Source organism: Ammospiza caudacuta, chromosome 15 (assembly GCF_027887145.1).
Source record: "Ammospiza caudacuta isolate bAmmCau1 chromosome 15, bAmmCau1.pri, whole genome shotgun sequence".
In the NCBI taxonomy this organism is placed as follows: Eukaryota; Metazoa; Chordata; class Aves; order Passeriformes; family Passerellidae; genus Ammospiza; species Ammospiza caudacuta.
Window position 1 is genome coordinate 18,534,967 of NC_080607.1, and position 20,262 is coordinate 18,555,228.

General features: G+C 45.9%; 1 protein-coding gene across 2 annotated transcripts in view; it reads left to right on the top strand.

Annotated features, from left to right (window-relative positions):
* The window catches only part of ATP9A (ATPase phospholipid transporting 9A (putative)), a 44,596-nt gene that overhangs the window by 13,821 nt on the left and 10,513 nt on the right, over positions 1–20,262 (top strand). Inside the window, exons 6-20 of one of the 2 annotated variants that reach the window (XM_058814587.1) lie at positions 138–189; positions 728–822; positions 1,148–1,228; positions 1,419–1,494; positions 3,518–3,594; positions 4,197–4,357; positions 5,040–5,182; positions 5,916–6,028; positions 7,818–8,030; positions 13,010–13,171; positions 16,560–16,652; positions 17,576–17,659; positions 17,894–18,064; positions 19,777–19,875; positions 20,131–20,220. In XM_058814587.1, coding sequence (XP_058670570.1) covers positions 138–189; positions 728–822; positions 1,148–1,228; positions 1,419–1,494; positions 3,518–3,594; positions 4,197–4,357; positions 5,040–5,182; positions 5,916–6,028; positions 7,818–8,030; positions 13,010–13,171; positions 16,560–16,652; positions 17,576–17,659; positions 17,894–18,064; positions 19,777–19,875; positions 20,131–20,220 — 1,710 coding nt within the window. The remainder of the gene's footprint in view (positions 1–137; positions 190–727; positions 823–1,147; positions 1,229–1,418; positions 1,495–3,517; positions 3,595–4,196; positions 4,358–5,039; positions 5,183–5,915; positions 6,029–7,817; positions 8,031–13,009; positions 13,172–16,559; positions 16,653–17,575; positions 17,660–17,893; positions 18,065–19,776; positions 19,876–20,130; positions 20,221–20,262) is intronic. The other variant, XM_058814588.1, reaches the window with a different exon arrangement.

Genomic DNA, 20,262 nt, shown 5'->3' on the forward strand with positions numbered 1-20,262 from the left:
TTCAGGATTCAAAGCAAACTGAATCCCAGGCTCCAGGCTGACAAAGGAATCCTCTTTGTGCCTCTGCTGCTCTGGGGAAGGCGCTGCACACGCGTGCAGGGCTGCCTGCACAATAATGGCCTTTCTTCTGCCCCCAGAACCAGAGGGTCCCTGCTGACATGATCTTCCTGAGGACGTCGGAGAAGAATGGTAAACATCTGGAACCAATTGTCAAAATAGCCATTAACCTTTCACTGGTTGTTTGGAGAAAATTATCTTTTGGAAATGTGAAAGAAATAGATAATAGTAAAATTTTAGAGAGGGGGAACTCAAGTGGTTTTATGGACCACCACTTCTCAGGATGTTATACTCTGGTTTTGTTTTCTAATCAAAGAATGTAGGGGTTGAGTCCAGGGTAAATGAATCTGGTTGCATTTTAGATATATTTACTTACTGTTCAGGCTTGCTTTGTTAAGTGTGGGATAAGGAAATGTTTGATCAGAAGGGTTAGAGAACAGATTAATGGGAACATTTCAAGTGTCTTAAAAAAAGTATAGCACAGAGAATTCTGTCCTAGTGGAGGAAAAGGAATGTGGTGCAGGAACGTCATCGTTCCATTATTAACAAGTGCAAATCAGACCGTGTTTCCAGAGAAAGAAGGATGTGGGTGTCCTAGAGGGGAAGTTAACCCCTGTAGGTGTGCCTAGGACAGAGGTGGCAGGATCCTGACTGCTGTTCCCCTCCCCAGGCTCCTGCTTCCTGCGCACGGACCAGCTGGACGGGGAGACCGACTGGAAGCTGCGGCTGCCCGTCACCTGCACCCAGCGCCTGCCCACGGCCTCTGTGAGCACCTGCCTGCCACTCTGTGCTTGGGAGCTTGGACAGGCTTTCCCTGAAAACCTGGACATGCTGCAGCCCTGTTTTCAGGCTGGGGTTTCTTTCCTGGGCACAGATAAGTCCCAGGAGTCTCTCAGGTGTCACCCCAGGAAATGCCCTGCTGCTCCAGGTGTGTTTTCTGGGGGACTCCTGGGCTGCAGTAGATATCAAGTCAATTCTACACCATGCCAAGTAACTCTTGGAGCAGTATTCTGCTAAAACTCCTGTACCTTATTAAGCTGTGGCTGGCTCATAGGAGCTGATAGGGCTGATGGGTGTGTCTGTTTGATAGGACCTGCTGCAAATCCGCTCCTACGTCTACGCAGAGGAGCCCAACATTGACATCCACAACTTCGTGGGGACCTTCACCAGGGTGAGTCTGCTGGCAGGGCCTGAAATCAACCACAGAGTCACCAGGGTTTATGAAAATTCTCCATCCTATCAGAAATCCCTCAGCCAGCTCACCCAGCATCCCTCCCCAAACACCTCTGTGGACACCTCTCATCCTCTGCTCTTTTCCATTACTGACAAGTTTGTTTATTTTTCTCTTTTTCCCATTGTAGGAGGACAGTGACCCTCCAGTAAATGAAAGTTTAAGCATAGAAAACACCCTGTGGGCCAGCACAGTGATTGCATCAGGTAAGGTGGAGACCCATGAAAAATTGTTTTTAAGGGAATATGTTAACAATTTTTAAAGGTATTTCTGTGATGGAATAATAATTCTGTCAGTTGGAGAAATTAGCAGTTGGAATGATTTTCCCCCTTGTCCTAACACCTCTGGGGAGCTGAGCTGACATCTAATTGCCTCTTGGACATTCCTAGATGAGAAAGAAGTGAAGTGGCCTTTGGGGCCCTTCTTTAGCATCTAGGAGCAGAATAGCACTTAATTGCTCTGCACATTGACATCCTAATCTGTAACAGAAATGGTGTCAAATGGATTCTGGGAACAGAAGCTGAGATGAAAGATTTCCAGGTAAGTGCTGCCATTGAGTTTGTCCTATATACTCTTAAGAAAGGAAAGAAAATCAAGTCTTTGACAGATTTTGACTCATATGTACGATAAACTCCCGAGGCCTGAGATTAATCAATGCCCCCCTGCAGAGGCTTGTCAAAGTAAAAGCCTTGTTCCTCTCCTGCCCAGTGTGTTTGCTGGGCAGGAGCTGGAGGAGAGTGCAGTTCTGGAGTCCAGCTCCTGAGTTAAACTTGTCAAATGGAGAGACTTGACAGTGCATTTGCAAATAGAATTTCAAAGGGTTTATGCAATTGAGTCTGTTTGAATTGCCATAAACCAACTAGAAACACTCCTTTTTCACAGATCAATGTGTTTGCAAGCTTCTTCTAGTCCTGGCAGGTGCTTCCTCTCATTTTGACTGACTTATCAATACAATACTGGATTTTGGTTCTCGTGTGGTAATAACAAATAGCATGTTGTAGGTTATTTCTGTTAGGAGAAAATGTGGATATTATTTTTCTTCTGCTGTCGGGTTGTGGTGCCATCTCATGGGGCAGCCCCTGTAAGATGAAGCAGAGCAATGTGTCTTTCTCCATCTGCTGCAGGAGGGCTGGGTCTGACTCTGACTGTTTGCAGTGGATTTGGAGTAGCTGTGCCATCTGCTGATCTGAATTGTGATGATCTTACCACCACCTGCCATCTGGCTCCAAGGATTTGTTGTTGTTTTTGGGGGTGGTTTTTTAAAGGAATGTTTCTCAGCATATTTTTAGAAACCACCTCTCTTGAATCAGCCTTATTTAAAAATAAGTCACCTGCAGCTTGTTAAAACTGATCATTAGTGAGAGCAGGGGAACAGTGGAGTATAAAGTAGCAATGTATTGGCAGTAGTGCTTTTTTTAGAGTTGGTTTTCTCCATTTTTACAGACTCCTAACTCTGGGCAATAGCAGCTTTAAACTGTTGATGGTAGACAGCTTTTTCTTCATGGCTCTTTGCAAAGTCTTTAAGAGAAAACCCATAGGAACCCTGTATTTAATGGTGAATTATGTTTCTGCAAGAAGAAAATTGAGGACTTGGTTGCTCTCAGCTCTTTAGCAACTGTGGGACAGAGCATTCAAATTCACTGATGGGCTCCCAGCAGCTCCATCTGTTCCAGGAAGGTAGGAGTTGGTATGATTCACTTTTGGTAGGAACAGTATTTAGATAACACTTTAAGTAAATTGTAGATTTTAAAATAAGGTAATTCTGTTGTTGAGCTCTGGAATTAATTAGATTTGTTCTGATTGTTTCAACCTTTGCCAGTAAATACCCCTAGCCCAGAGCTGGTTTAATTTGGATACACAATGAAGGTTTGGTGGAAGGCAGCACGAAAGTGGAATTCCAACTGGTGGGAGGAAATCCAAGAAATCCTCCATCACCACCAACTTTAATTTATAGTCTGGAGAGACAAGTGGATCAAAAGGGGGTCAGGGAAGGTAGAGCAGAGCTGGCTGCTCTTCCCATGAGCTGATGGAGTCTGTGATGCTGCATCAAGTCCAACCCCGAGACTGAATTACTGCCTGCGAGGATGTCTCCTGTTCCAGTCTGTGTTTGCATAGGTGTGGTGTTGCAGATTCCAGCTTTTTGAATTTCTGCTTGCTTCTGAAATTAGCCTGCTGAAAGTGCTCTCCACCTGAGGAGTGTTTTTATGGAGAAAACCTCTGTGTGTGCAGGTACTGTGGTGGGAGTTGTCCTCTACACGGGCAGGGAGCTGCGCAGTGTGATGAACACCTCCAACCCCAGAAGTAAGGTATGCTGAAGAAACAGGTTTGTAATAAATAACAAAGGGCAGAAACAGATTATTTTTTTACAAGGAGATCCTTTAAATACTCTATATACACGCTCTAGGGACAATCTAATAGGAATAACTCATATTTTCCAGCCTGTGATTTAAGATAGTTACCAGAACAGAAGCTATTTCTCCTGGATTTCTATAGGATCTTTTCATCCTATTATGCATATGTCATGACTTTTTTTTAAGGTTGTCAAACAATGTTTTATATGTTTATAATGAGACAGTCCCTGTTAGAATAGAAAAGCTTTATTTTGCCGCATTTCTTCCATTGTAGCACAGCTAAGACACAGTGCAGTGGTGTTTATGCAGCTTTTGGCAGCATGAGCCCTCTCACACCTCTGCATCCTCTGCTGAGCTTCTGAGGGATGGAAATCTCATGTAATAAGCTGGCAAGAGTATTGATTATAAATTTAAATATGTTTGTAGTGTTTTGAAAGAAGAGAAGCTGACTAGTGGGAATGGCTCTTTGCATGGAGAGGCAGCTCACTTCTGTGTGAATATTGCACTGAGCTGACACCTTCATCGGTGTGCCTGAAATCTGTCTCCTGCTCTTCTAGATTGGCCTCTTTGATTTGGAGGTGAACTGCCTCACCAAGATCCTGTTTGGGGCTCTGGTGGTGGTGTCCCTGGTCATGGTGGCCCTCCAGCACTTTGCAGGTCGTTGGTACCTGCAGATCATCAGGTTCCTGCTGCTGTTCTCAAACATCATTCCCATCAGGTGAGGGGACAGCTGGGAATGCTCCCAGCACAGCACTGCCTGCTCGGGCACCTGAGCTCTTACTGTTCCTCATTGCACAGCTCAGCCAGGCCAGAAGTAGAAATGAAGCTCAAACATAAGAATTGCTTTGTAGTTTCTGCTGAATTTGTTCAATTTATTAACCCATTCACTGGCTCAGACTGTGGATTAGGCATTTAAATTCCCTTCTCTCAGTGTTTGAAATACTTGGTTACTGTGATTAGAACAAAGTAAAAAATGGAAAAGGAGGGTGTTTTATACAGAATGTAGGGGAATGCATTTAGAGGGCAACGAAACTTTGATATTAAATTGTACTGTGTTAGAAAGTAGATTAGTAACTTTAGTGCAGGACTGGGATTCATTTCAGTTCCATTTTTAATCTGCTCTCTGGTATCCATCACTGTCCTTACTCTGTCCACCTTCCCCTCTGATCATATCTGCTCTTCTCATTCAATTTTGCCATCTGTCTTTGAATGACAGTGTATGTAATTACATTGGCACCAGAGCACTAGCTTTGAACAAACTCCTGAAACTCTCCTTTGGCACTCAGGTTCACTGTGGAACTCGTTGTCCTTTCATTGCACTGTGGCAATTCACAAGGATTTTTTTTGAAGTTTACCTGGTGATAATTTTTATTTTCCTTTTTCTCTTTCCTCCTGTGCAGTTTACGTGTGAATCTGGACATGGGGAAGATTGTGTACAGCTGGGTGATCCGCAGAGATTCCAAAATCCCTGGCACTGTGGTTCGGTCCAGCACCATCCCTGAGCAGCTGGGGAGGATTTCCTATTTGCTTACAGACAAAACAGGTACTGGCGCAGAAAATACAGCTTTGAGTCATGGCATGTTGTTTGGATTCTGTTATGTTTTTGGCCAGGAAAAGAGGATAATGTGAGATTTCTTTGGACTGGAAGAAATATGCATTTCCTGTTACTTTGACAATATAATTTAATCAGGTTTTGAAAAAAAAGTTGAGCTTTTTTTTGTTCTGAATATGTTATAATTAAGGTAGGACAATATTATACTACTTGAAGGAATACTTAAAGCACACTATTACAACAAAGCTGAGGGTAAAAATAAAATTAAAATCAACTTTTTAGAGCTGGTTTTCAAAGGCAGGTTAAGATAACTCGTATATATATAGGCAGAAGCTGTCTGCTGCTGCCCTTACACCTTTGAAGCTGAGCTTGAATTGAAGGCCTGAGCTGTAATGAAAAGCTTGGTCTGACATAAAATCCTGGTCCCACTGAAGTAGTTTCCAATTTTTTTGGTTCCAGTGGGACCAGAACTGTGCCTGCAGCTCCTGTTGGCATTGACTGTGGGGTGAATCTCACTGTTATTTATACACCCCCAGTTCCCAGGAGAATGAACCCTCAGGTCTTTGATTTTGGGTTTTTTGCCAGCCCTGGCTGTGCTGGGAGTGCTGCAGTGATGGGTTCAGCTGCTGGCCCACATTCAGGTTTGTGTGCTGGGGGCACAGCAGGGACAGGAGGTGTGCTGGGCAGGGGGTGTTGATCCCACCCCATGGTGCTGTTTTCCCAGGGACTCTCACCCAGAACGAGATGGTTTTCAAGAGGCTCCACCTGGGAACGGTGGCCTACGGCCTGGACTCCATGGATGAGGTGCAGAGCCACATATTCAGCATTTACACACAGGTACAACCAGCTGCATCCCCTGGCTCCCTGTGCCCAAAATTCCGCATCACTGCACCAGTGGGGAATTCATGTGGTAGGGATCTGCTTATGAGCTGCTTTTGGGAAAGCCTGAAGGTCACTGGATGCTTAATTGATAAATGATGTCATGATTGCTCGTTATGTTCTGTGGGTTGTTCCACATCATGTGCAAGTGGGTCCTGCTGCTGAGGTCTGAGTCTAAAATAACTTTTATTTCAACATCCAGCTATCTCTTTTCTTTCTTCTTCTAGCATTTAGTTCTTCTCTTGTGTTGAGACCCTTAAATGACAGAACTGTATTTAAAAAAAAAAAAAAACAAAAAACCCTCAAACTTCAGCTTTATTTGCCTTCATTTTATACTGAATGTCTAGAGAAAACTTGGCTACTGATGAATTATTTGCCAAAGTGCCCAGTATTTGTCAGGACCCTTTGGGTGACTGACTAGTCCAGTGTGTGAGCAGTGACTGAGTGCACTTCAGCTGAGGGTTTGCTGTTGGATTTTGGCAGCAGTGCTGATGGGCAGTGATACTAAATTTGAAGATCTTATGGGTCCTAATCACTAGTGTGGAAAATAACATGTGGAATTAGCCTGGTAATGGATATATGTCTCATAAAACTTTCATAATTACCAAGTGAGATTCCTTATAATGAGAAGCATTTGCTGGCAATGATTCATTTTGAACTGTAGTTCTTATTCTTTGCTCTTATTTTTACCATGTTGTGGCCCTTTGACCTGGAAGTGAAACTTTTGTCCTCTTGACACTAAAGGTTAACAGAGCAGGAAACTGGATCACTGTGCATCCCTTCTTCAACTGGGATAATTTAGTAATTGTGCAATTATTTGAAGACTCCCATTCTGATACTAAAAATAGTATTAAAAAATAAATGAATGTAATTAAGATTTTCTAGCTCCATACCAGTCATCTGTTTTGTGCTTTCACCAATTATATTCTCTTGCACATGAAACCCAAGTGACTCTAAATTTCCCAAACCACTGGTCTTTTGTGGAGTAAAAAAGTGGTTTCGCTGAGTCTTTTGAGGCTGGTGTGTCCCCTTTTGGTGGATTTGCAGCTAAAGGGCTTTTTCTTGGTGTGCTGTCCCAAAACTTCAATCTTTTGGGGCCCATCAGGAGCAATGCTCCAGGAGGAGCACTGAGGTGTTCCCAGGGTACACTCCTGGGACACTCCTGAATGGCCTGAGTGAGGGGTGGTATGGCAATGCTGTGAGGGCCCCGACAAAGGAGGAATGATGAGGAGGACTCCATCAATATCAGAAAGCTAATTAATTAATTTTATTATACTGTATTATGCTATACATCCAAAACTGAATCTGCCAAGCACTCAACTCTGCACACACTGCCCAGAATCTCGTGACTGTCCCCACACACACACTTGGCCCTGACAGGCCAAGGAAACACCATGACTTTGGGTAAACAATCTCCATGTTGCGTTCCACTTTGGCCCAAACACAGGCACAGCAAATGATAAGAATTGTGTTTTCTTTCTCTGAGGTTCAGAGAATGCAAAACCCAGAAATATTTTTGGGAAGAATTGTGCCTTGCTCTTCTCTGTGAAGAGAAATGTGAGGCTGCAGAGTGGGAAGAGTGTGCTTGGTCTGTGGGGACACGGACCTGTACAAACTGATCCCAAATGTCATCTTTCCCCTCAATAAGAGCGTGCCTGCTCTGTGGGGACACGGGCCTGCGCAGTCCGTACAAACTGATCCCAAATGTCATTTTTCCCTCAATAAGAGCGTGTTGTGTGTCCCCCAGCAGGCACAGGACCCCCCGGCCGTGAAGGGGCTGTCCCTGGCCACCAAGGTGCGGCGCAGCATGAGCAGCCGCGTGCACGAGGCCGTCAAGGCCATCGCGCTGTGCCACAACGTCACCCCCGTCTACGAGAGCAACGGCGTCACCGACCAGGCCGAGGCCGAGCGCCACTACGAGGACTCCTGCAGGGTGTACCAGGCCTCCAGCCCCGACGAGGTCAGTCAGAATGTCCCTGTGACCCCGCTGGCTGCAAAAACCCCGTGGTTCCTTGGGGAAGGGCTCAGGGTTAGTGAAGGGGATAATATTGTAATGTGTTTGTTGCTCTGATAAGCTAGGAATAGGCTGTCGGTGCACTCTCAGCTGTTCTGCCTCTCTGCCTGAAGCTCCAGGCTGGTATCTGGCTGTTCTGTAAGCCTTTGCATCACAGAATTTTGTCCCTATTTCTGCACCTTTTGTCCTAGATATATTTCATTTTGACTCTGGGACTCCCTTTGAGCAGGTTTGGTAAATTATGAGCAATCTTATCTCGTTTGGGGGAGGACAGCTTGTGGAAGAGGGTTGCAATGCACCCTCAGCTCAGCTGTGCGAGGTGTGTGACCTTCCAGACCAGGGAAAAGCTGGGAATCGCTGTAAGCATGGCACATCCCACGTGCAGGTGGGCAGAGCCAGTGCCCAGGTTAGTTCTGGGGAGGGAGCGAAGTGCACAGGGTTATTGGAGAGCAAAGCTGGGCCCTGCCATTCTCTGCCAGCTCCCAGTGCAGCCAGGGCTGTGCAGGTGGCACACTGGGGAGAAGCTTTGGAGCTCTCCAGACACTCACTGGAGGCCTTTACTGAGCATTTGGGAAATCACATTCAATTCAGCACTTACAGTTTAAATGCTGTTTGCTACCCCCTGCAAAATCTGGGAAATATAATTATAGTGTTGTTTCCTTCTGTGACAAAGACAGGAGGAATAAAATGTGGTTTCATATATTGGTTATGCTTCTTGGATACACCTTTTAGTGCAACAAAAGTAACACATTTTGCTTTCTATCAATATGTATAATTACATTTGCTCTGTGCTGGAGAGACACTGAAGTTTGAGATTTCCCCTGAGAACCCCACTGACAGTGTGAGATCAAATCACCCTTTTGACTACATTCACAGGGCTTTTCCACGTATTGCCTCAGACAAACCAGCTTTGCCTCTGCTAATAACCTTCCCACCTTTGCCATCACAAAAGAAGCTGGCTTGCCTCATTGCTGGAGAAATGGAATTCAATGCACTCGTTGGAAGCCCAACTGAGTGAGGATTTTGGGGCTGTTGTGCTGCTGAAAGACTGGCACAGAGCTGGTTTGCACATTTACATACATTCAGAATTTCCCTATGGTGTTTTTCTCCCACAGTAGGCAATTCATTTGTTTCATATATATTTATATATATTAATTTTCTTCTGTGTGTCATGCAAAGGCTGCATTTCTGCAGTGCCCCTGCATGGCTGGGCTGCAGTGAGGTGCCAGCAGCACCTCCTCCCTGGGCAGGGTGTCCTGTCCTGTCCTGTCCCACGTGGCTGGGGCAGGGTTGCTCTCCCCTGACAAGGCAGTGTACAGAAAACAACTGCCTTTGCACTGAAACGAGTTCTGAATGATTTCCAGATGGTCATTTTTGTGATCTGCATCTAAGTTTTTTTTTCTCCTAAAGCATTTACAGGCTATTTTTGCACAGATTTCTGTTTATTTACATATATACTGTGGTATATGGTGAAGTCAGTGATTTTTCTTTTACTTTTCCTCTTTATACTGTTCTGTCTTTAAAATATTTATACAGCAATTTGTCTGAAATACCCGGGGGATATTGTTTATTTGTTTTACTATAGCATGATAACTAATCCTTCCAAGATTATTGTTTAAATTCTTTTTTCTTTTCTTAAGTAGAGAATTACAGCAGGTTCAGAAATCAGATATGCTTTGCTGCACCGAGGAAATCTTGTCTGTAGGTCTTGGATATACAAATATTATTTAGCCGTGCTCTGTATGTCATCCTAGATGGTACAAAATGCAGGAGCTACACAAGTGGAGCCCTTGAGAAGGGAGTAATGCTGTTAAATAACATTCCCTGTAGGGGAATGGCTTTGGACTCCTGTTAAAGCCAGCCTTTGAAATCCTATATCAATAAAATATTGCCATGGCAGGGAAGGTCAGTTTATGAAATGAGTACAAAAACTTGTATTCTCTTTACTTTAACAGCAAGGGTAATTTCTACCAGTTGGCATAGGATTCATTTCCTGTAACAGAAAGCAGGATTTCCTAAATTTGTTTCCTGTGCATGCTGCCATTTAGAAGTCTTGAAGTATCTTTATTCAGGTATCAGTTACCGCCTTGGGGCTCTGCGAGCCAGTTGTCAGTTGTAGCCATACAGTAACTAACAGGGGAAATGAAATAGATATAATCTGATCAGAGATAAGAGGGCTGGGATTCCTGGGCAAACAGTCTTTAACCCCGACAAGGGCGGCAGCTGCCAGGACATGAAAGGGTGTGGGATCGATTGGTCTCTGCCTGCTGGCTGCCTGCCTAGGCAACCCAGAGGGGGCCCTGCAGAGCAGCTCATGGCACACAAGGATCAATTTGTCTCTTTAGAATGAAATTTATTAGTCGATACTCACTTCAGTGGTGGCTTGGGTAATTTAATTGTCGGGGAGAGCAGAGTTGGAGGGTACTGTGCTGGGCTGCTGGGGCTGCTGTGCTTTGAAATGTTCACATCTGTATCAGGCCTGTCCTGGCTGGAGCTGCAAATGCTGGCAGGGACTTCATTGTTTTCCCTCATCAGTGAGCATGGGCTCCCTTTAAGGTGTTCAAGGGATCTCAAGCCTGCTTGTAATTCTCCTTCCTCTAAGCTGTAAATACACTTTTGCATCTTGAATATTTCTCATCTTTCTGCTGTGGCTGAGAGCACCTTGAGTTTTACAGGGGGCAGAGCAAACCTGTTCTGTCTGACCTGGAGCTGGGATGTGCTCCCCAGCCCAGCCCAGTGCCCAGACATGGCAGGAGAGCTGGCAGTGCTTCTGGTGCCATGGGTGCTGGTGTCCCCTGGTGCCATGGGTGCTGGTGTCCCCTGGTGCCATGGGTGCTGATGTCCCCCGTGACACCTCCGATGTGCTGCCCATCCATTTGTCCCTCTGCATGAGGCTTTGCTTTCAGAGCTGTATGGGATGGCAGGGAAGGAGGGAGGAGGTGTCTGTGCAGAGGAGATCTTTACCAGGCTGGAGCAGAGGTTTGTAGCCCAGGCATTTGGAGCTCACCAGCACAGGCAGAACAGCCAGGGCTGTTCACACACTGAACGTCATGCAGCATCATGCTGGGAATAATTCCCAATAATTATTTATTAACCAGAGCATTAGAAAGCCAAGCTCCATCTCTGCTCTGGGAGGCTGCTCTAGGACGATTATCTAACTGCACACTTTAATGCACTGAGGATGGCTTGAAGAAACTTTTGAGAAAGATAAGCTTGAAAGAGCCTTTGATTTGTCATAATCTTTGGGAGTAAGCCTGCACAAACTTGTTAATGTTAAGCCAAATATTGATTCAAAATGACTTAAAGGTCTTTCAAGGCAAAGCCAACTCAATTACTTTTTTTTTTTTTAATCTGACAATTTAAGACTACTTTATGAAAGGAAAAGTTTGGTTTAGGGTTCTCTTTTAAGCTTTTGGATGAAAAGGAGCCGAGTTCACAAAAGCTTCTTCAGTTAGTCCCAAATGTATCAATTCATTAATAAAATCTCAACGCAGTGCAAGTATTTACAGGTTCTGATTTAATTTGTATCTCTGGTATGGGATTTTCCAAAATCAATTCCATTTTTAACTGAGGTATTTGTGGTCGCTTGTGGCAGTAGAGGCAGAACCTGAAAGGCAGAAGGGATAATTAACCTTCAAGTCGACAGCAACCATGTGCCCAGCACTCTTGTGCCTTTGAAAATGTCACTGTAAAACACTTCCAGTATTTCATGTCTGTTTAGGGAAAGTATCCCTTGATCCTTTCTGGGGGCCAGTGATAGATGGGCTCGTGTCAGCTGCTGCTCCATCTGTTACTGCCCAGACAGCTTCTGGAGCTAAATCTCAGCAAGCTCGGGCTGAGATGGATGTGTCAGCTGAGCTGGGCACTCTGGGGGAAGCAAAATAAAGGCTTTGGTTTGGGTGCAATTGAGTGAAAGCTTGCAGAGAACTCAGTTTTTTAGGTCCTGAAATAGAGGCTGCAATCAAAATGATGCCCACCTCACTTCACTTAAACCTTGAACAATCTGGGTTTTTTTGGGGGGCGTTTTTTGGTTTTTTTAATGTTTAGGGAGAAGGGTTCTCTGCTAAGAAGTGTCAGAGCCAGCCTTCAGCTGTCTTGCTGATCACTGCAAAATTGCTGAAATTTGTTGATGAGCTGTTACTGCTGAACATACAGAGAATACCACAGAGCTCATTTTGTTCGGGTTTTTTTAATATGAATTTTTAATGTGCTGCATTAGTGTCTCTGGCTTTGAAATTGTAAATCCAGGCTGAATGTGTTGTTTTGAATTCTTAATTTAATAGACAGCAAGCTGGGAAATGGCTCTTTCCAAAAGTAAGTGTTTGTAAAGGGGTTTCCCTGATGTCCCCATGGAGGTTTGGGCACCCTAGGGCTGGGTGAGGATTGCAGTGCCTGCCCCGTGCTGAGGGCTGTCCTTTGGAATGAAATAATGGAATCATTTAGATTGGAAAAGCTCTCCCAGCCCATTGTGTCCAAACTCTGCCCAGTGCCCACCTTGTGCCCAGCTCAGAGCTCTGAGTGCCACCTCCAGGAATTGGCGACACCTCCAGGGATGGGCACTCCAAACCTCCCTGGGCAGCCCCTGCCAGGGAGGCCTGAGCACCCTTTCCATGGGGAGATTCCTGGTGTCCAGCGGCATGTGGCAGTCAAAGGCAGGAGGTGACCATGGACACGTGGGCAGTGCCACAGCAGCATCAGACATGGGCTGGGCTGCCCAAAGCCTGGCAGGAAGGGAAAACTGGGGATTAAATCGGGAAAAAGCCACTGGGAAAGCCATGGAGGAGCACCTGTGTTTGTCAGTGGATGTGTTTGATAGCACTGCTAATGACTGGTGAATTAATGACTGGTGAGTTCTCTGCAGCCACCTGCTAGCCCTCCCCTCGGGAGCTGTGGCAGGAGCCCTCACCATGCCCTTCTCCTCTTAGGTGGCCCTGGTGCAGTGGACAGAGAGCGTGGGCCTGACCCTGGTGGGCAGAGACCAGTCCTCAGTGCAGCTGAGGAGCCCAGGGGGGCACATCCTCAACTTCACCATCCTGCAGATCTTCCCCTTCACCTACGAGAGCAAGCGCATGGGCATCATCGTGCGGGTAAGGGCTGCCGGTGCCGGGCACCTGGGGCCAGCCACACCTGGGGGAGCCTGGGGCCAGCCACACCTGGGGGAGCCTGGGCTGGCCTCCTGCTCTGGGGTGTCACCAGAGCCCAGTGGGACAGCCAGCCAGGGCTGGGCTATCAGCAAGGCAATCCTCTCCCTCCCTGGGCAGCACGAGGGGAAACACTTGGAAGGCTCTGGAGTAGGAACACGTGGCCAGGAGCAGGGATGGCAGGGCAAGGGAGATGAGAGGCTGAGCTGGTACAAAGTAATCACTGTGCTACATCTGGGAGTTCAGAGAGCCACAGGGTGCACTGAACAGATGCTGAGTGTTCCCACAAGCACCTTGGGCTGCAGGGGATACCTGCAGCAAGTGCAGTGTGTATGCAGTGCAGCAAGAGTAAATTCTTCAAATCAACTAGTTCTATAATGAAAATTATGGGAACACTCTGGGCAATCTTTTCATGGCCTAGAATAAAAATATTATTACTAGAAGAGGGAGGACTAAAGAACTTCCCTTCCCACTGCTTTTATTGCAAGTGTGAACTTTTGGTGAAATGCTATTTTATCAAAGGTATAAGAGGTGGACAAACCATCAAAACCAGGGTGAGCTTCATTAAATTGTGGTTTTATGCTCAACAGAAGTGAATGCCCTGAAATTTTCTTATTATGAATGTAAGAGTGTTCCTTTTTCTTTCCCCTTCTTTGGTTTGAAGTTTATTCCTTTTAAATTACCTATTATTTATCTTCTCCTCCCTCTAGGAATAAAAAGGCTTCTAGTTTGTATTTCTCTGTTTGATTTTGCCATTTGTATTTTCGGCAGAAGCAGCAAAACTCCCACTTGTGGTCAGTGGGAGCAACATCAGGCCTAGATCCTGACTGTAAATACCTTTAAAGGAGCATTGGTCCCTCTCTGTGAATTGTCTTTGTTTTGTAGCCGTTCGGCGGCTCCAAGCCACTAAAATCAGCTCTGTGTGTGCCTTGTGCAGAATTAGGGTTGAGTAGCAGACCTTGACTGCCTGGGTATTACTTTGCCACATTTCTGTATATTCCAAAATCGTATCTTCAAGCAGAGTTTTAATTTCCATTTAAAAAAAAGCATTTATAAATAGATAGTTTTTAAGTAAAATTTGCTTTAATTAGACATTTATTTGTGATTGTGTAGGCACTCCATTTGGTTTGATCCACAGCTTGAAGGGTGTTCACCTTTTCAGTGCATCTCCTAAACCGTACTGCCTATTTAAAAAACAGAATGAAGCATCCAGAAGAAAAAACCCCCAGGGAGGGAGATGAAGCTGCCCCCAGCACTGCAGTGAGCAGGACCCAAAGGGAAACATTCCTGCTCACCTGCACAGGGATTGCCTGTCCTTACAAACTGCAATTTTCAGGCTCTTGAGAGAATGTGAGTATTTTGCCAGGCCTCCTGCCCAGCCTGGGGACAGTGTGAGCAGTTCCTGTGTCCAGCCCAGCAGTGCTGGCCCTGCAGGCAGCATCTCCCTGCACATCCTGTCTGCTGTGCCCCTAGGAAATGATCTCCTTCAACACAGCTTCTAGTCAATAAAGCAATAGTTAATAGTGAAAACAAGTGGCAGATGCTGCCTGCTTTGGGATATTTTTACAATATCTGAGTGTTTCCTTGCACTCAACTGTCATTTCTGTACCTGATTATTTCAGTTCTAAGAAATCCTGTTCTACCCAAGCAGCCTCGTCATCATAGTGTGCACTGACTTATCTTCCTCTTTGAAGAAGGCCTGTTTGTTTGACCACAATATTTTCCATTCTTCGTTTGCTTTGTTTTTTTCCCCTTACCCATGTGGAATGATCTTTGTTGTAGAGCAGAGATAGTGCAATTGTCATATCTGGAATTGAAAAGAAGCCTTTGAACCGTGGCCAGAGGCAGACCATGGTGGAAAAAGATGCTTCCCCAAAACAATGTAACTGGCAAATCTGTGTGCAGATTTATAGAGTGATCTTGCCATGATCTGAGAACGCACTAACCTCCTCCTGAACTTGGGCAGAGGAAATGACTAATGCTAGGAGATAGCTGATACAGTATTTATATTGGACAAAAAATCTAAACTATCTTAAGCCAGCTCTGCAGCACGGGAAGCGCAGTCTTTATTCAGCTTCCTACAGAGATGTTGTTAGACACTCTTTAATCAAATAATTTCATAGATAAACCTTTACCTTTGGCTACTGCCAGAAGTGGTGTGTTTTATTTAAACAGATTCTGGTTGTTTTGGAAGAGTGACACCCATTTTCCTCTGGGGATGTGGGATGTGTATCACTCTGTGAGGGCTGGATGTTCCAGGACATTGAAAACCACACTTGGACTCAGTTATGAGCATCTTCCTTGTGAATATCTCTGTGAGCTTGGCAAAGATATTCAGCAAAGGAGCTTCATTATCCTTGGCTGCTTCTTCATTTCCTCAGCAAAGACACTTTATTTCTTTGCAGTTTTAGTGTCCACATCAGGTGCTACGTTTTGCCAATTTTTCTTTTTTTGCTATGGATTTAAACTCTGTTTTGCCAGGGCCACAGAACCTGGGGCTTTTAACCTATCCATGTGTGAGAACCTCCACCAAATTAATTTCTGTAACGGTGGAACAGACTGACCCAAATATTAGGTGAGAGAATGAAGTGTCCACTTTGTTTTTCTTATTCCTGAAGTTCTTTGGTCCCTTCATTCACAGCTATTTATTTCAGACCTTCCTGGGCTTTTTGGTTTTGCATTTTAAGTTTGTTTTCCTCCTATCCCTGGTGGCTGTCAAGGTTTACAGAGCAGTTTGTTCCTTGCTCATAATTTTGTCTCCTTTGAGGAAATTGCCAGTGTTTCCATTAGCTTGTAATACTCAGAGCTGTGGCCTCCTTACGTATCTGCCTGCTTAGAAGGGACCTTTTAATTTGTAGTAATGTAAATATGCTTTGCTTGCAGCCTATAAACTCCTTGTATCAGATAAGGCAGGCAGCAGTCTAAGCTTTCTGTGGCAAGCACGAGCTTTAATTATGCATATTCCATGTGGTGTAACAGAGCAGGTAAATCAGAGTGATTTTCACTCTGCTAAGCTTTGTGCATCTGTCCTGTTGTTCAGGTAAGCAGGGAGTCAGGTTTCAAGGTGAGGGCTTGAGGTTATTCTGGAGGCACAGGCACTCAGGGCTGTTTGGGGAGGGTCTGTCTTTGTGGAGATGCTGGTTAAAAGCTGATCCCCCTTGTCTAAAGCAGGAATTCCTGCTGGGAGGAGCTGGGTGGGCATCTCCTGGCCCCAGAGCAGGATCTGAGCTGGTGGCCCTTCACTGCCCCGAGCAGACAGCTCTGTGCCTGCTGTGCTGAGAATTCCTGGCTCACTTTGCCCCCCAGCTGTGTGAGTGCTGTGTTGTGTCTGCAGGATGAATCCACAGGAGAGATCACGTTCTACATGAAGGGGGCAGACGTGGTGATGGCTGGCATCGTGCAGTACAACGACTGGCTGGAGGAGGAGGTACGGGGGGCTGCTCTGCTCTGCTCCAGGCCACTGCAGCAGGGCTCAAATGTCCAACTCCCTGCTGAAATGGCTGCAAGACAGAAGGTTCTGATCCTGGCAGTTCCTGGGATGAGTCCTCAGCCAGATACACCCACAGGAACAAGGGTGTCAGTGGCGAGTTCAGCGTAGTTAATGTGGAATAAGTCCTGGGAATAAAATGGGTTTGGCTCAAAACTGACTGACACCCACCAGATTTGTCCTGGGCTTGATTCTGTGTTTGGATCTGTTTTAACCTGAAGGATCTGATTTCAAAACTACATTTGGCAGCTTTGTGCTGGGGTGTGTTTGTCAGGTTAGCAGTAATGGTGGCACAGAGTTCATGGAATCCCAGAATGGGTTGGGTTGGGTTGGGAGAGACCTTGAATCTCATCCCATTGCACCCCTTGCCATGGGCAGGGACACCTTCCACTATCCCAGGCTGCTGCAAGCCCTGTCCAGCCTGGCTGGGACACTTCCAGGGATCCAGGAGCATCCTCAAAAGGTAGCTTCACTTACTGATTCTCCAGCGTTCAGAGAAATAATAATAACTTGGGCTTATTTTAAAGAGTTGGTTGCCAAAGATGTGAAGTCTACAAATCACAGACTTGTCCCTTTTTACTTAGACATAGAGAAAATCTAATCAGTGGGGTTGATTTTGCCCCCTTGGTGTAGTAGTGAGGACATTTTTCTTCCTGACCACTGGGCTAGGTCACAAACCACTGTAGCTCCCTTCTTTCCTCTCGAGTTTATCATGCACTTTATCAGATATTGCAGACTCACTGGGGTTGCTCAAATGGGATGGTTATTTTCTTAACCTGCTATCTTACACTGCCATCTCCACTCTGCTGTGCATAAATCATTTCAGTGCAGTTTATGGTTTACAATGTGATCCTTCTTTGCAGTGTGGTAACATGGCTCGGGAAGGCCTCAGGGTTCTTGTCGTGGCCAAGAAGTCTCTGACAGAAGAGCAGTACCAAGACTTTGAAGTAAGTTTTTATTTTAAACAGTCACTGGAGTGATTCTCACAAAACTCTTGTGATAATGCTGCCTCTCACCTCCCAACTCTCTGCTAGAATTGCTGTTCTGAAATATCTTGGTATTCTTTTTATCAAAGTTGCTTTTCAAGTGATAGGTATGAAGTGTTTATCCCGGGAAGACCCTCCCAAGCAGTTCCTGAATCCTGAATAACCAGAATATAACCCAGGCAACTGTGTCCCCAGGCACGCTACGTCCAGGCCAAGCTGAGCGTCCACGACCGCTCCCTGAAGGTGGCCACGGTCATCGAGAGCCTGGAGATGGAGATGGAGCTGCTGTGTCTCACTGGGGTGGAGGACCAGCTGCAGACGGACGTCAGGCCCACGCTGGAGACGCTGAGGAACGCTGGCATTAAGGTCTGCCTGGCCCAGGGCTGCTCCAGCAGGGGCACTGAGACCCTCTGGAGTGCATGGCACTGTCCCACGGGCAGTGCATTACATGTTGGGGGGCCCTGTGAGGGTTTTGAACATCGCTGTGGGAACAGAACGTGCTGCAGGTGGTAAATCTTAACACATGAGTGTGGCACCTCTGGTGCTTTTCATCTCTTCCTGCACAGAAAGGAATTGGGTGGGCACAAGGAGGGTCCAACAGGAGATTTAGGGGCAGTTCTTCTTTCAGGGAGTTGCATGAAACAAGGCAGGTTTGGGCTGTGTTTGCTTTGTGCTGCATGAACCCCTGTGCTGGGTTTGGAGCTGTGGATATCCACATTTCAGTAGCCACTAGAGGGGAGTCTGAGCCAAGAGAATCAGGGACTGGAATTTTTTTTTCCAGCTTTCTGGGCATCTGTGACTCCACACCTACAGCCCAGCTGTGAGGGAGCTGCTGTGGTGCCTGTGTAGGTTCTCTGAAAAATTTGTCAGGCTTGCAAAAGGGGGAAAAAAGTGGATTAAGTATTCAGATTTGGGTAAGCAAAGTAGGTGAAAGGTCCTGGTTGTGGTTTCTCTGCTTTAAATTGCAAAGTGAGCAAAAATCCAAAGCTGTGCTGTGAATGCAAAGCAGGGCTGTGTGTTGGGGGCTGAGGTAGGACAGGGAATTCAATACTTGGGATGAACTTCCAAAAGTGCTTTTTGTTTGGGGCCACCCCTGTAAACAACAGACACTTCAGCAGAGAGGTGAGACCTGGGGAATCAGAGCTCCTCAGTGATGTTGGAGTCCTGGCCCAGCACTCCAGAGAGTTTTCCTGCTTCCCCTTCTCCTCACCTTGGCTGGAGCTGGAGGTGTGGGATGTGCTGAGCACCCCTTGCACTGCAGTGTTCTTCAGGGCATTGCATGTGAGGAGTAAACCCAGAGTGGAGGGGGTCTTGCAGTTCATGACTGTCTTGTTAGGATCAAATCTCTTTCCAACCTCAGATTATTTAACAAATGAATGAGTCTTTGTGTAGGTTTTTTTGTTGATGTTTTGGGATTTTCTTAAGGTTTTTGTATTTTTCATTAAATATTCTTGGGCAGTGTCTTGAAAGAATAAAAACACCAGTGGAAAAAACCAAACTCACTGTGATATATTTACACTGGAGAAGGAATTCCCAGCCATTGCTGCTGACATTGCTTTCTAACTCCCTCCCCTCACCAGCACAAAATAAAAGGAGCAGTGTAGATTTAAAAAAAAAAATCTAAAAAAAAACCTCAAGCAAGTTAGTGTGTTCCAGACGTACACATCAGCACTGAGCTAACCCCAGTTGCATCATCCACATTTCAGGCTGGGCCAGGAGGGATCTTTCTGCAGCAGGGCCCGGTTGAGAAATGGCCAGGGAGGGACACATTAACACACAAATACATTTTTTTACTTGCATTTCATGGGTTTATCAGCAGAATCTTGAAATATTGCAGGTGGGAAAAATGTTACCCAGAGTTTGTAACTTCCTCTGTGTGTCAGCCTCTGTAAGAGCTTTGCTTTCTTTCACGTGTGAGAATTTTCTTGCGTGTTTTAAAATAAGGGTTTTTAGAAGAATAATTTGTACGTGTGTTTTAACAGTCCTTTTATAAGCCTGAAGGGGCAGGTGGTACTTGCAGAGGTCCTGCAGACGTGGTTGTTGAGCTTCACTTAACACATGAAATGTTTGGATTTTAGGTGTGGATGCTGACAGGGGATAAGCTGGAGACAGCCACGTGTACGGCCAAGAACGCTCATCTGGTGACACGGACACAGGACATCCATATATTCAGACTAGTGAGTAACACCCACAGGCAATGCCTCAAGGGGCCCAGGCTCTGGGACGGCAGGGCTGTGAGATCCCAACTGTTTTCCAGCAGGGTATTTTTATTCTTTTGCCCCAACTTTCTACCCTGACTTTTCATTTCTGTGACTGCTGCCCTGACTCAGTGTGCTGCCTGTCCTGGCTTTGTCACTTTTGTTCCCTATGGGGCTCTTTGCTGTTTTCTCACCCCAGTGGAGCACACCTTGCTCAGTTCCATCCTCCCCCAGGTGACAAACCGAGGAGAAGCCCACCTGGAGCTGAACGCCTTCCGCCGCAAGCACGACTGTGCCCTGGTCATCTCGGGGGACTCGCTGGAGGTACTGATGCCCCAAGTGTCAGCTTTCATATTTTCCAGATTC